Genomic DNA, 14033 nt, shown 5'->3' with positions numbered 1-14033 from the left:
TGGGTATTTTCTTTGTGAGAGAGGTTTAAATTGTCTTGAAACGATAGCATCATGGAATCGGACGGAACTTAGGTCATGGCTGAATTTGTACGATACTTATGCAATGAACACGCTTCTCGATACTCATACTTGATACTCATACTTGATCATATTGTTACAGTCTTGTTCCGATAAGTTCCATAAAACCGTGACACTAGAATCCTCCATTGAAACGACTCAAGTCATCACCCTGTCCAACACCCTCATTTTGATCCGGCAATGCCGCAGCTCCCTGGTCAAGCCCATTGAGCTGAGTCACCGGCCTCAACATATTATCCTGCTCAAACGCACTAAATAAATTCAGCAGATCCGTCTCCAGCCCAAACATATCCGCCATATTCTCATCCATGAAATTACTCCCCAGTCCATTCCTCGGCCAATTCGTCGGAACAAGCGTCTGCTGCTGTCGAACCTCTGGCGTCTCCTGCTGCAGAATCTCCGCAAGTGCTGTGTTTCCAGTGGGAGTGATTGGTGATTCTAGCGATAAAGCGCGATGGATCGTTCCTTTTAGTGAGCGCCATAGTCGTCGACCTAGTTGTCCATGCTGGGATAGATTCTTCAAAAGACGGACGGCGTCTTGGAAACTTTGTCTGCACCGATCGGCAAAGACATCTGGACCGTGGCATACTGCTAGAAGGATTGTAGCTAAAGCGCCTTGGAGGAAATAATTGAACGTTGCTTTTTGTCGAGCGTAGATATCGCTTGTCTCGTTCAGATTTACTAGAACCTGGATTGTATCCTGTGCGAGACTGACAACCAGTTGAGCGCCCTGCATGTCAGATCGTAAATTCTCAGCGCTCATAACATGATGCCGCAGAACCAAGTTTCGGATATAATTTCCTCTTAGATAAAGGAGCGTTCTCAAGCGTTGTAAAACTCGAGGTTGATGACGAGGAGCCTGTGAGAGACGAGGATACACGAGCTGTAGATCCTCAGGTATAGAGTGAAACCACTTCTGCGTCAGAAAGTCAAAGAAGTCGACTTTATCCTTTGGAACTGTGAAGGGTGAAGAATCAAGCGGGAGGTCCTCCCAGACTTTAGAGCACAGCTTCGCGTAGGAGACCATGCATCGAAGATATGGATGCTGCTCGCTCTTTGAATGGTCAGTTTATGCCTCTACTAAGATATGAGGGGGAACTCACTGGCTCTGGACATTGGGGATCGATGTCTCGATCGGAAATGCCGAATGATAGGCTAGTACCGTAACTCCACCTTCGGTCTAGAATGTACACACACCAGAAGCAACGAAGTGCCAAGTCTCGTTCTGATGGGTTCTTGAAGTTTTCAAAGAGTGAAGTTCGGCGGTGAAGACCGATTTCGAGACATTCGCGACCAGCGTTGCCGATGGCTCTCCAGGCGAGGAGGTCTTCTCCGCAATGAAACCAGTAGATGCTCTAGATAACGTCAGTGTAAATAGAGAAGTTGTAGGAGGAGGCGTACCAGCATGATCATGAGTTGAAGTTCTTGAATGTCGATAAACGCCTCGCCCGATACCCTGCAAATAACAGGCTCAACCTCATCAATCAACTTCTTGCTGATATTATTCAGCCCCTGCGCCTCGATAGCAACAGATGAAGCAACCGCCAACTTGATAGCCTGCACATCCTTGAGCGTATTCTCCCCCGGCGTCTGAAACAGAGAAACCGCTTTGGTGGATAGCTCATTAACGTCAATGAACGGATAAACGCTTTGAATCTCCTCGTTATAAACATCCAACAGCCTCTGAACCTCTGCAATCCCCAAGCTCGCCAGAACTTCAACGTCTTCAACACCCGGTGAGAGATGCTCACTCTCAACAACAGGCTCAGTCTCACTAGGTGATTCAGCAGGCGTGCTTGGGACAGTAGCGTTCGGCTCTATTCCCATGCCTGTTAGGGAATTTTCTGCGATCTGGAAACTATACGCTGAGCGCGTGGGACCGACGAATTGAGGCTCGCGCGGCTCATTGTGTACGTTGCGGATGTCTTTGCGGTAGGTGGATGGGTGGCCTTGGGGAGTGGACTTTGTGGAGGAGAGGGTTATGTGCGGGAGACGCTGGGATACGTCTTGGAGAGCTGATGTGAGTGCGTTGACCTGGTTCTGGAGGGCGATTACTTGTTGGCTTAGAGAACCGACGTCTGTTCTGTGAAGTGTTAGTGATGCGTTGTGAGACGGGTGAGACACGCACTGAGGTTCTTGAGTCGAGCGTCTTCGCGACGGTTCAACATCCTCCTTTGCTGGTTGAGCAGTAGGCGCAAAGATGCATTCGACTTTATTAACATCGCATCTCTTGCAGATCTCATCGCCCTCGTCCCTCACACACTTGAGTTTCTTCTTCTTACACTCATTACTACCAAGGTCAGGTCAGTTTCAATCTCAAACCCTTGGGGAATGATCGCGCACCAAGCTACAGGCGCGTATTTGGCGCGTTTACTCCGCTGAGTAGACGACGTAGCCGACTCTGCGATGGAGCCTATCCTCTTGCGACCAGGATCCATGAGTCATTTCTTGGGTATCGCGTGTCGTTGATTGAGGCGCTTGAGATACGGGGTGTTGTAGTGTCGAGGTCGCTAAGGAAAAGGGCGGGGCTGCCTGTAATTATTTCTATCTGGGTCGCTTATCAATGATATCCCGCTAGACCCAAAGTGACGACAGGCCCAGACCCTGCTGGTCTGCGCCTTATCAATACTTAAGGCTTCACTGGACCTTCACTGGACCACTTCTAATCGTGCAGAAATAGAGTTTGGACCTTTCTCCAAGTGGTTATTACTTCCACTCACTGACCCCCACTAGCCCTCCAGCTGATCACTATCTCGCAGTTCTTCTATCCGTAATGCTACTGATATTATTCTGAGTTAGTATTTGCATGGCAATACCCGTTCTGTTCAGTAGTCTCTTCTATCTGATAGTTTCTACCGGGCGCTGAAAGTTTGTCGTTCAAAAGGTCTGCCATCCTGGCGCGTATTCTTAAGTATCCCTAATGCCTTTGAAACCGCTGTTTGCCCCGCTCGTAGGTCATTCGCGCCCTGCATGCTGGCCTTATGGGTAAGATACCTGCTATAACCTCGAAACTCCATAATAGTCTGGATCACTCTGACAATCAACTCACGACCGCAACGACTTGAAATGAATCGTATGATTGTGAAATGTCGGCGATGCAAGCACATACCTCGCATCCAAGGCATTAAATACTACTCCTCTTCCTACCGCCCCTCAATCGCCGCAAAGCCTACCCTCGACATATACCAGATCCGCAACAATGCAGATCTCTACACTCAAAACTGTCTCTCAAGAAACTGCCCCGAACTCGCCTCCAACCCTTCCCGCATCGTCAAGCTCATGCACTACCACCAGGCTTTGCAGTACGCTGCGAAATCTTTACGCGAACGCGCAAATGCTTTACAGAAGGAGCTTCTAGTGCTGAAAGAAGAGAGTAAGAACATTGACGGAGCGCTCAAGGAAGCGAGGGAGACTGAGACAAAGCTTCTTGAAGTTGAAGAAGTAGAGGAGGGTATCATGAGCAAGATAGAAGAGTTGGCGCTGGCGTTGCCGAATCTTGCAAGTAAGGACACGCCGAAGACCGAGTTTGAGCCTATCTGCCATGTCAACGCCGACGAAAAGACTATTCAGATCAAGGACAGCAAGGGAAAGCCAATTCATCACGTGGATATCGGAACACAGCTTGGCATCATCGACTGTGCTTCCGCTGACACCACTTCCGGCAGGGGATGGTATTACCTCGTCGGCGCCGGCGCCCTCTTAGAACAGGCACTCGTCTCCTACGCTCTCACCTTTGCAACCCGCGAAGGCTGGACTCCCGTCTCGCCTCCGTCTCTAGTCTACTCGCACATCTCCGCCGCTTGCGGGGCTCAATCTCAGGATAGTAGCGGTGAGCAACAAGTGTACAGCATTGCGCAGGATGAGAAGGATGAGCCAGAGATGAGTCTGGCAAGATCAAGCGATATTGCACTGGCTGCAATGAAGGCAAACACAGTAATCTCGGAGGACGAGTTGCCGCTCAGAAGGGTCGCTGCTTCAAGATGTTATAGGCCTGAGGCTAGGCCCAACACGGAGGGACGGTATAACGTGCATGAGTTCACCAACGTGGAGTTATTTGCCTGGACGAAGCCAGAGGAGGAAGAGATGGAATACTTCTTTAACGAAATCATCTGTGGCACGCACAGCAGAGGGGCATATATAAGGGTTAAAAGAGCCTTGATTTCTCTTATATAATAGGGGAAGCTATGCTATATATATATAAGAGGAGTGCTAATCCTTATTAAGTAAGCTAAACTAATTAAAGCTACTTTATCTTTTAATATACCTTTTAATTAAAGCTATAATATTTAAAAAGGGCTTTAAGTAATTATATTATATATAGTAAAATATAAAGTAAATATTAAAAGTATTATTATAGTACTTAATAGTAGAAAATAATTATAAAAACCCTTTTAGCTTTTAAATTACTTTTAAAAAAATATAAATATTTCCTTTTTATTTTATAAAGTAAGACCTTTTTTCTTTATTTTTTTATTAAAATAATAAGTTATTTCTTAATATAGTTTTTAAGTATTTTAATCCCTATTCCTTAATACCTTTTTTAGCTTATAATTTCTTTTTTTATATTTCTTTTTATTATATAATACCTTTTTTTATACTTTATATTTAACTTAATTAATATTAAGTAAGAACTTATAATAGCTTTTAAGCTTTTTATAAAGGTAAGTTATTTACTATAGCTATAGTATTAGCTAATAAAAGGAATAGGCCTACTTAGCCTAAAAGTAAATACTTTACTTTATTCCCTTTCTTTTTACTATTTTTATCTCTTATTTTAGCTATACTTAAAAGAAAAAAGCTTATTTATTATTATACTAAATAATAGATTTAAATAAGCTTATTTTTCCTTTTTACCTTTTAATATACTTTAACTTATATAAAATAATCTTTATAAGGCTAATTATTTAAATTAAAAAGAAAATAGTTTTCCTTTTTATAATTATAATAACTATTTAAAGATTATTAAATCTAATCTACTTCTTATTATAGTCTTTACTAATAACTATTATAAGCTTCCTTACTTTAGTTATATTTACTTTTATATTACTAGTAAAAGTAAACTTAAGTATTATAAAGTTAATTTAGATTATTATATAAAATACTATACTTTTTATAAAAGTAATAGTTATATTTATAATCTTATATATATACCTTATAATAATTAATTTTAGTAGCTAGCTAATTTTAAAATAGTTTTAATATAATTAAACTTTTTATATATATTTTAAAGAAAAATCTTTAAGATAATAAAAAAACTATAAGTTTTATATTATATATTTTTATTACTTTTATATTTAACTAACTTTTATTATAGGTAATTTTTAATACTTATATTATATTATACTTTACTTTAAATTTTTTATATAATAAAGATATTATAGGATTCTTTTTTACTTATAATTAGGCTAGAAAGCCCCTTTATATAATTAGTAAAGTATTAACTTAAGAGTTAAAGTAAGGTTTAGCTAAAGCTAATACTAGTACCTGGCTTTAAAGTAAGTCTTTAGTTAATTAAAAAGAAGCTACTTATAAACTTATTTATATACTTAGTGCTTTACTTTAAGCTTAGGTAATATAGGTTATAGCTATTATTTTTAGGTTTTATTTATTACTTTATTTAAGCTTTTAAGACTTAGTAGGTATTAGTAATTTCTAGGTAATAAAGTATAATAATACTATAAGGTAGTAATATAATATATAGTTTAAGTCTTACTATATAGGTAAAAGAAATTATATTTACCTATTTATTATTATACTTAATTTTTTATAATTTTAATTTTTATTATATTTAGAAAGGCTTTAAAGTACTTAAAGTATTACTTTAATAGGGCTTTTATAAGTTTATTTATAGGTATATTCCCTATAAGGAAATAGGTAATCTTAAATAATCCTTTTTAATATTCTTATTTTAGCTAAAGGTTATAGATATTAATATAGTATAGATAAGTATTTATTTATATACTCTTTAATATAATTAAATATATAGTCTACTAATTATTATAATATATATTTTAAGGGGCTTTTAAATTAAAGTATATTTCTTTAAAAAGGTATTTAAAAGCTATTAATTCTTTAGCTATTTAGATTAAAGAGAGTAGCTTTACCTCTATTATAAAAGTAATAATTATAGCTTAGTAAGAGGCCTTTTAAATAATTAATCCTTTAAAGAGAGTAATTAAATAGCTTTATAAAGACCTTTTTATACTTTTATTATTTATAAAAGATATATTACTAGCTATTTATAGTATTTAAAGCTTATTACTGCTTTTATATTAAAGCGTAAATTGCCTTATTAAATATAAATAGTATAGTATTTAGTTAGTAGCTTTATAGTACTTTTTTAAAGGGTTTATAAGGTATTTTAATAGGAAAAAAGCTATAAAGGCTATATTAAGGTATATTATAATTACTATATAGAGAATTAATTTAATCTTTTCTTAATATAAAAGTACTTTTCCTTTAGTAATCTAGCTTAGGTTTTAATAAAAAGAGATAATTAGAATTAATATTAAAGGTTAAGAGATTTTATTATATACTTTAAATTATATATAGATCTTTTTAATATAGGAATTATAACTAAAGTAAATTTTCTATACTTAGCAGTTATAAACTATCCTTATATTAAGAAACTACTTTATATTACCCTTTTTATTAAGCTTAAATCTCTTTTTAAGGCTATTTACTATAAGTAGAGCTTATAATAAGGTATTTCTATAATATAAAATAAGAATATTATTTATAAAGAAAACTAGGAAAATGTCTTACTTTATAAAGTAGTAAAAGTAAGGTTCTTTTTTACTAGCTTTAAGATTTAGTTTTTTAAGTATTACTATAAAGGTCTTAAACTATAATTAAGGTAAGTCCTTAAGGCTATATAGTATATAATTAAGCTTTATATATATTTTAATAACCTTAAATCCTAGAGGAAGCTTATATATAATTAGTATACTATACTTATTATATTTAGTATTAATAAAAGTATTTATTATATCTAGTTATATAATTTCTAGGTTAAATTAGGTAGCTAGGGCTATAATTAAGTAAAAAAAGTATACTATAAAAGTAGCTATATATATATTTTCTATTATAATTATAGGTTATAAGTTACTTTTTATATAAATATATACTTTATATTTCTTAAGGTAACTATCTTTATTAAATTTATAAGTATAAACTTACTTTAAAGGTAATATTTTTAATTAAGTTATTAATTATTAGATCTGCCTTTATATATACTTTAAGTATAGTTTATTGATTTTTACTTATTTTATTAGTTAAAATTAATTACTTAATATATAATTTTACTGCTTTTTATATATTACTAGTAAAGGCAGAAGGTTATCTTTATAGAGATTCTTTTCTAGGGTTTTTGGCTTTAATATAGTATAAATAGCTAGTCTGAATGCTTAGTATATATATTAATAGGTATATATTGCGCTTATAAAGAAAAAGAAGGCTATTTTAGTACTATTATTAGGCTTTTAGGTATCTTTATAGTAATTAGTTATAAAAAAGCTATAAAATACCTATTATAAGTATAAATAGGTAATTAGACTTATAGTTACTATACTTTAATTATTTTATATTATAAGTTATTATACTTAGGCTATTATTTTTAATTTTAAGTATATTATTATTTTAGTCTAGGGTATAAGAGCTTTTTATAAAAGTAGTAGTAGTAGTATTATATTTTAGCTACTTTAATTATTATATATTACTAGTTATAGTATTTTATTAAGCTTTACTACTAGGTTCTATATCTACTATCTTTAATTATTATTTTAATTATCTATTTTATTATTTTTAAACTATTAAAGAGGTAATATAAGTATATCCTCTTTTTTATAGCTAGCTATAATAATTATATTACCTATTAGTATTTTTAGTAATTATAGTAGTAACTTTAGGCTTTATAGTGCTTCTTATATATCTTTAAGGGCTTCTAGCTTAATCTATAGTTATATATTTAGTAACTTATTTACCTTAGTTATTATAAAGCTTTTAGCTATTATATTAGTATTTATAATATTTTTATTATCTTTTTTAGCTTTAGGCCTACTTAACTTTAGTATTACTTTTAAGGTCTAAAGTTTATTAATAATTTAAATTAATATATATTAGTTTTAATACTTATTAATACTTTTTATAAAAGTAGCTATACTTTTTTTAATTACCTTTACTTTTAAGTTTAGACTTTTAGAATATATAACTTAAATAAGTCTATCTAGTAAATTAATTTTATTATTATCTTCTTTTAGGTTAAAGATTTATACTTTAAATACTCTTTTTAAGAGCTTTTTTATATACTTTTTTTTTAATTAATAGAAGATATACTTATTAAACCTAATATTTTAAGTAATTACTACCTTTTTAAGCTAAAGTATTTATATTTAGTATATATTATATACTATATAGCTTACTAAATACTTAATATAACTTCTAGGGCTTATTTTAAATGCCTTTTTATATATCCTAGCTTCCCTATCCTAATTTAATAGATAAGCTTAGTAGCTATAGGCTTATATATTACTTTAATTAGGTCTAAGGTCTATTATATACTCTTTTATTTATAATAGTACTTTATATCTAAACTAATTTTATAATACTTTTATAAAAGTCTACTATCTTTTAATTACCTTTAGGCTTATATTAAGTAAAAAAGTAGCAGTTTATATACTCTCTAGCTATAAGGAATAAAGTAGCTATACTTTATTAAGTATTATATTTAACTTTTCTAATACTTCCTTCCTTACTTATTCTACCTTACTATTAGGTTTTTTTATATAAAGTAATATAAGCTTTATATTTATACTTTTAAATTATACTTATTATAGGAAGTTAGTATTACCTAATATATAGATTATAGTAAGCTTATTATTATTATATATTTTATAAATAACTAGTCTAAACTAGTATTTTACCTAGTATTTAAACTAAAATAGTATATTAAAGATTACTAATCCTCTTTTACTTTCTAGTAAGATAGTATATAGCTAGTTACTAAATTTATTTTTTATTATTAATAAGTAATTTAAGCTATTATACCCTATTTTATATTCTTAAAGGTTTTAATAAATCCTTTAAAAAGGTTTTAAGAAGTAATTTTTTAATAAGTAATAATTAATAACTTATATTATATATATTTAAGTATAGGTCTTATAGTTAATATATACTATTTTAGTAATTTATATATTTTTTCTTTTATTTATAAGCTTTTTAAGTACTTCTTTTTTTAAGTACCTTAATCTTATATACTATAAGGCACTACTATTATTATAGGCCTTCCTTTTATTTCTTAATAGTCTCTTTACTTTAAAAGTAAAGAAATATATTATACTTACTTTATTATACTAAAGAACTACCTTATTACTAATTAGAATTATACTTTTAAGTATTAAGTAATTAATAGATAAATAAGCTAAAATAAGCTTAAATTAAAGTATTAAAATATTATACTTATATTATAGTTATAGAAGGATTATACTTTTTAAAGGGTTTCCTTATTTTAAAGAGTAGTTAAATCTTAAATATTATACTTTTAATAATTATAAAAGGGCTTTTAATATAATATTTATATAAAATCCTTTAATAATAATAATATTATTAAAGGTAAGTAACTAGGTTCTTGCTTTTATTAAGCTATTTAGGATCTTTTAGATTACTTTAATCCCTTTTTTTAAAATTAGGAAGCTTATATCTCTTACTTTTATATAATTACTATTTATTAAAATAAAAGAACCTTTTTTAAGTAGGGCTATTATATTTATTAAGTAAGTAATACTATAGGTATTTAATAAGGTGCTTTATATAAGTAAGTAAAGGGGTCTTTTATAAGTAATATAAAGCTATATATTATATTTAGCTTTAGCTAAGATATTAGGTAATAGGATAAAGTTTATTAGGTTACTAAAATAAGTAAATAAACCCTGGTTTTTTTAATTTTATAAGCTTTTTTTATTACTATTTTTTATAACTTTTAGCTTAAGCTATTTTTAAAAGGGCTTATTAAGCTCTTTATAAATTTACTTAAGCTTACTATTAGAAGGTTTTTTAATATAATAAGGGGCTATACTAGTAATTATATAGATAAGGAGGGTATATTTTTTAGCCTTTTATTAATAGTTATCTTATTTATAAGAGTAGTTATTATACTTTTTTAGCTTATTTATATAATTGCTAAAGGTTATATAGACTAAATAGCTTTTACTAGATAGGTTTTTTTTAATAACTGTATATAGTTTACTAGCTAGCTTTATAAGGGAGATTTCTTTATTAGTTTTTTTTTTTTTAAAAAGTATATTTTATTTAGTTTTTGCCTATAAAAGGGCTATCTTTTTTTTAATTACTTTTAAAAAGCAGTTAACTTTTAGGTTTCTTAAGATCTTAGGGATATAGTAAGGTCTAGTTTATATATAAGCTTTTTATTATTATAGTAATTACTATTTAAGGCTTTATTAAGCTTTAGAAATATTATTAAAGACCTTAAGATATTTTTAAGTAATCTTTTTAATTATAGTTATTATACTTAGTATTAGATCTTCTTTTAGGCCTTAAAGTAGCTAGTAAATTATATAGTTTTCTAGGTAATCTTCTTTAACTTAAGTAAGTATAAAAAATAAGATACTAGAGTTAATGCTTTTTATAATATAAGCTAGGATTTATAAATATTTATTAATATATTACTTATATTATCTTTAAATATATTATAATCCTAGGAGGGATACTTTATAAAAGATCTTTAAATTATTTATAGAGAGTTTAAAGAGTAGTTTTTCTTTAACTTTAGTAATAGCTACCTTGATTTTATACTTTATAAGCTTTTTTTTAATAAAAGTATTAAAGTCTTTAACTAGAGGTTCTTATAGCTTATTAGAAGCCTTATTAATATATTTAGAGTTAATTTATAGCTATACTTTATATACTTTAGCCTATAATTTAATTTCTTAAATCTATAGAATCTAGTTATTTAAACTATAAAGGATTATATAAGTAAAGGTATATAAAGTGCTTTACTTATTAATAGTTATACTTTATAAGCTTAGTAATCCTTTTAAGGATATTAGTTTTATAAAATAAGATAAATAAATATATATTAAGTAATATAGTAAAGTTATTAGGTCTTATACCTACTTAAGCTTATAATTATAGTATATATAGTAAAGGGGTATATATAAGGGTTAAAAGAGCCTTAATTTCTTTTATATAATAGGGGAAGCTATGCTATATATATATAAGAGGAGCGCTGATCCTTGTTAGGTAAGCTAGACCGATCAGGGCTACCCTATCTTTTAACATCATCGACATCCAAACCGATATCTTCGGCGCCCTCGGTCTCACGTGCCGTGTCCTCGACATGCCAGTCCACAAGCTCAGCGCCAGAGAAGCCCGTAGAGTCTCCATTGAAGCTTTCTTCCCCTCTCGCGCTGTGGGTGACACACCGGATGAGATCCACGACGCTGCCTGGGGAGAAATTGCCTCTGTGAGTTTCTGTACGGACTACCAGAGTCGACGGTTAGCGACGAGGATGAGCGACGCGGCAGATGGGACATTGAGGTTCCCGTGGACGGTGAGTGCGACGGTGCTGGCGGTGCCTAGGGTTGTGGCGGCGTTGTTGGAAATTGGGTGGGATGCAGATGAGGGGATTGTGTGGCTGCCCAAGGTGTTGCATCAGTTTATGGGTACAGATCGGATTGAGGGCCCCAAGATGAAGTGAGAGCAGCGTGATCAAACATAAGATGGGCCTTCATGCTCTCAGAACCTACAGTCGGCATTAGGTATCACCGTATCTAATTCCTTTATTAGCAACTATCTCATGTTGCGCGGAAGAGCGTATTCATTCCCCCGATCATACTGTATATCAAAGGCTAATCATTCCGATTTGCTGAGTGCTAAAGTCGAGGCGGCTGGCTGCCACACTGCCTGCTCTTATCTAACCGAAGGATATTCATACAACAGGCTTCTTTGTCTCCATCCCTCAAATCTTGAAGCTTGAATACGTTCGACAACGAGGGTGGTATAGCAGCATTCCTAGACATAATTCAGGTTCCGTTACTAGCTTAATGAATATAACATAAAACTATTGTACCATTCATTTCCAGGCCGATTATATAATCCTGATCTGCGTTTGTTCATTGCCCGGCCACGCAAAGTTCTCCAGTTCTGGTTCTATAATACCTTCGGGGCGACATCGAAGGTCTGGACTTCCACTGATAGTGCAGAACCCAACTCGTTGATACACATCGCCGTCAATCCGTTTCAAAGCCAGACAAGCACAATCCACTCGATCCCTAATCTCGATACCAGCAATCGGAGCACAAAAGATTCGATCCCCCAAGTTCAGATCATCGTCCTCAAGTGCGCAATCAGGCTTGAAGAACTCCAGCCTAAGCGAGGGGTCAAGATTGTGAATAGTCCACAAGACTTGTCCTCCAGGATCCTGGGTTATCTCAGCTGATGCCAGCGACGTCTTTATATCCAGGTATCCACTCCGAACCTCGCCTGTGGAATCACTCGTCGAGGGTTCACAGCTAGCTTGGACAATATTACATGCTTGCTGCGGCTCCTCGCCGACCATAAGTGAGTGAAGCAAGATTGGCCCGATCCACCACCAGCTACAGCCAGAATCAGTATCAACACTAGCCCAGGACCACGAAGGTGCACGATAGTACCCAGGTCTGTGGCCTACACCACCGGATCTGGGGACGTTGTAATTCGAGACATGGTACCAGCAGAGATCATGGATAAGAGTGTCCTGCCAGAGTCCTGCAAGGTAAACACCCCCTCTGACTTGCTTCCGCTGCTGTGCTAGGCCTGACAGCGCTGGAAGCTTATCAGAGCCGTTGGTTAGTTGGCGGCTCGTGTACTCATGGACTACTTGCTCCCACCACTCGAGAGCCCTTGTTTCATTGTCCGGGGGAGGTCTGGCAGCTCTTTCGATGAAATGATATCGATGCCAGGCCGCCTGTTGCCTCTTGCGTCGATCTAGATGCCCGCATCCGCAAGTAATGTGTGTTTTGCATCTCCACGTGATGTCAAATACACCAAAGTGAAGCACACGCGGTGGAAGAAGGAACTCCTGAAGAGTCCAGCCGCGTGTCTCCAAACTTGGGATAGCCTCTTGGTAGTGGTTGAGGGGCTTCCTGATGTATACAGAAGCTACACTGCTGTCATCAGTTATGACATCCCTTTTGTACTCTTGAACGGGATCTCTGGAAAAGAAACCACTGTCCATGTGGTTTGAGAGATCGGCGGAGATGGTGAAGTGAGAATTCTGATATGTCCTCGCCATATTGGAGTTCTCTAGGGCAAAGTCATGCCGAGTATCTTCAAGTTCGCTGGGTGTTATTTCCGCAAAACTCTGTAGAATACATAAGCTGTCGATCCAGAGATACTTTACATTCATTGACCGGCAAACTGTCACCGCATCCTTGAATGTAGCAGGTAGACTCTCCCACTCAATATTCTTCATGTGGCTTTCGAGTGTTCGTGTAGTTGTTTTGAGCAGTTTGTGTATAGGATCTCCCCAGCGATGACTCAAGCAGACGTAGGGGTACTCATCGCCTCGGGTCTCTATCAATCTGATAGTTTCATCTTGAGCACCCTCAACCATAAGCAACCTTTTTGGTAGCAGGACTCTTTCTGTACCAGGTTTTGGGCAGGTGTGCGTTTTCAAGCACTCAGATACCCATTCCTGAGCGCGTTCAAAACTTTCCCTAGAGTTTGTGTACTCCCCAACAAGGTATTTCCTACCAAGGCAACTCCCTGCAACTTCAAAATCATAGGCTCTTTTGTCCGCAAAGACATCAAAAATGACTTCGCGGTCTGATAGCCGAAGAGAAAGAGAATCGTGATTTTTTACCAAGGTCATTCCCTCAAGTTCCGTCTTCTCCTCAGCTTCGTCTATAACCAACACCTCTAGTATGTCGGGGAAGTGCCCTCTCACACAATCGAGGACG

At 33.9% G+C, this 14033-nt stretch overlaps 3 protein-coding genes across 3 annotated transcripts; 1 reads left to right on the top strand and 2 right to left on the bottom strand.

Moving 5' to 3' along the window:
• Positions 1-193: 193 nt before the first annotated feature.
• Positions 194-2516, bottom strand: J7337_006435 (uncharacterized protein; the record flags this gene model as incomplete). Its single annotated transcript, XM_044824098.1, has 5 exons — positions 194-1132; positions 1182-1433; positions 1480-2161; positions 2207-2368; positions 2422-2516. 5 exons carry the CDS (start codon positions 2514-2516, stop codon positions 194-196), a joined length of 2130 nt encoding a protein of 709 aa, XP_044679755.1.
• Positions 2517-3144: 628 nt separating this feature from the next.
• Positions 3145-4251, top strand: J7337_006434 (uncharacterized protein; the record flags this gene model as incomplete). Its single annotated transcript, XM_044824097.1, has 1 exon — positions 3145-4251. The coding sequence occupies one exon, from the start codon at positions 3145-3147 to the stop codon at positions 4249-4251; it is 1107 nt and encodes a 368-aa protein (XP_044679754.1).
• Positions 4252-12181: 7930 nt separating this feature from the next.
• J7337_006433 (uncharacterized protein) lies at positions 12182-13480 on the bottom strand (the record flags this gene model as incomplete). The annotated part of the gene is made up of 1 exon (XM_044824096.1): positions 12182-13480. The coding sequence occupies one exon, from the start codon at positions 13478-13480 to the stop codon at positions 12182-12184; it is 1299 nt and encodes a 432-aa protein (XP_044679753.1).
• Between the last annotated feature and the right edge of the window lie 553 nt (positions 13481-14033).

The sequence above is a fragment of the Fusarium musae genome, chromosome 5 (assembly GCF_019915245.1).
Source record: "Fusarium musae strain F31 chromosome 5, whole genome shotgun sequence".
NCBI lineage: Eukaryota > Fungi > Ascomycota > Sordariomycetes > Hypocreales > Nectriaceae > Fusarium > Fusarium musae.
The sequence above is the reverse complement of the archived record's forward strand: the minus strand, read 5'-3'. Positions and strand labels throughout refer to the sequence as shown.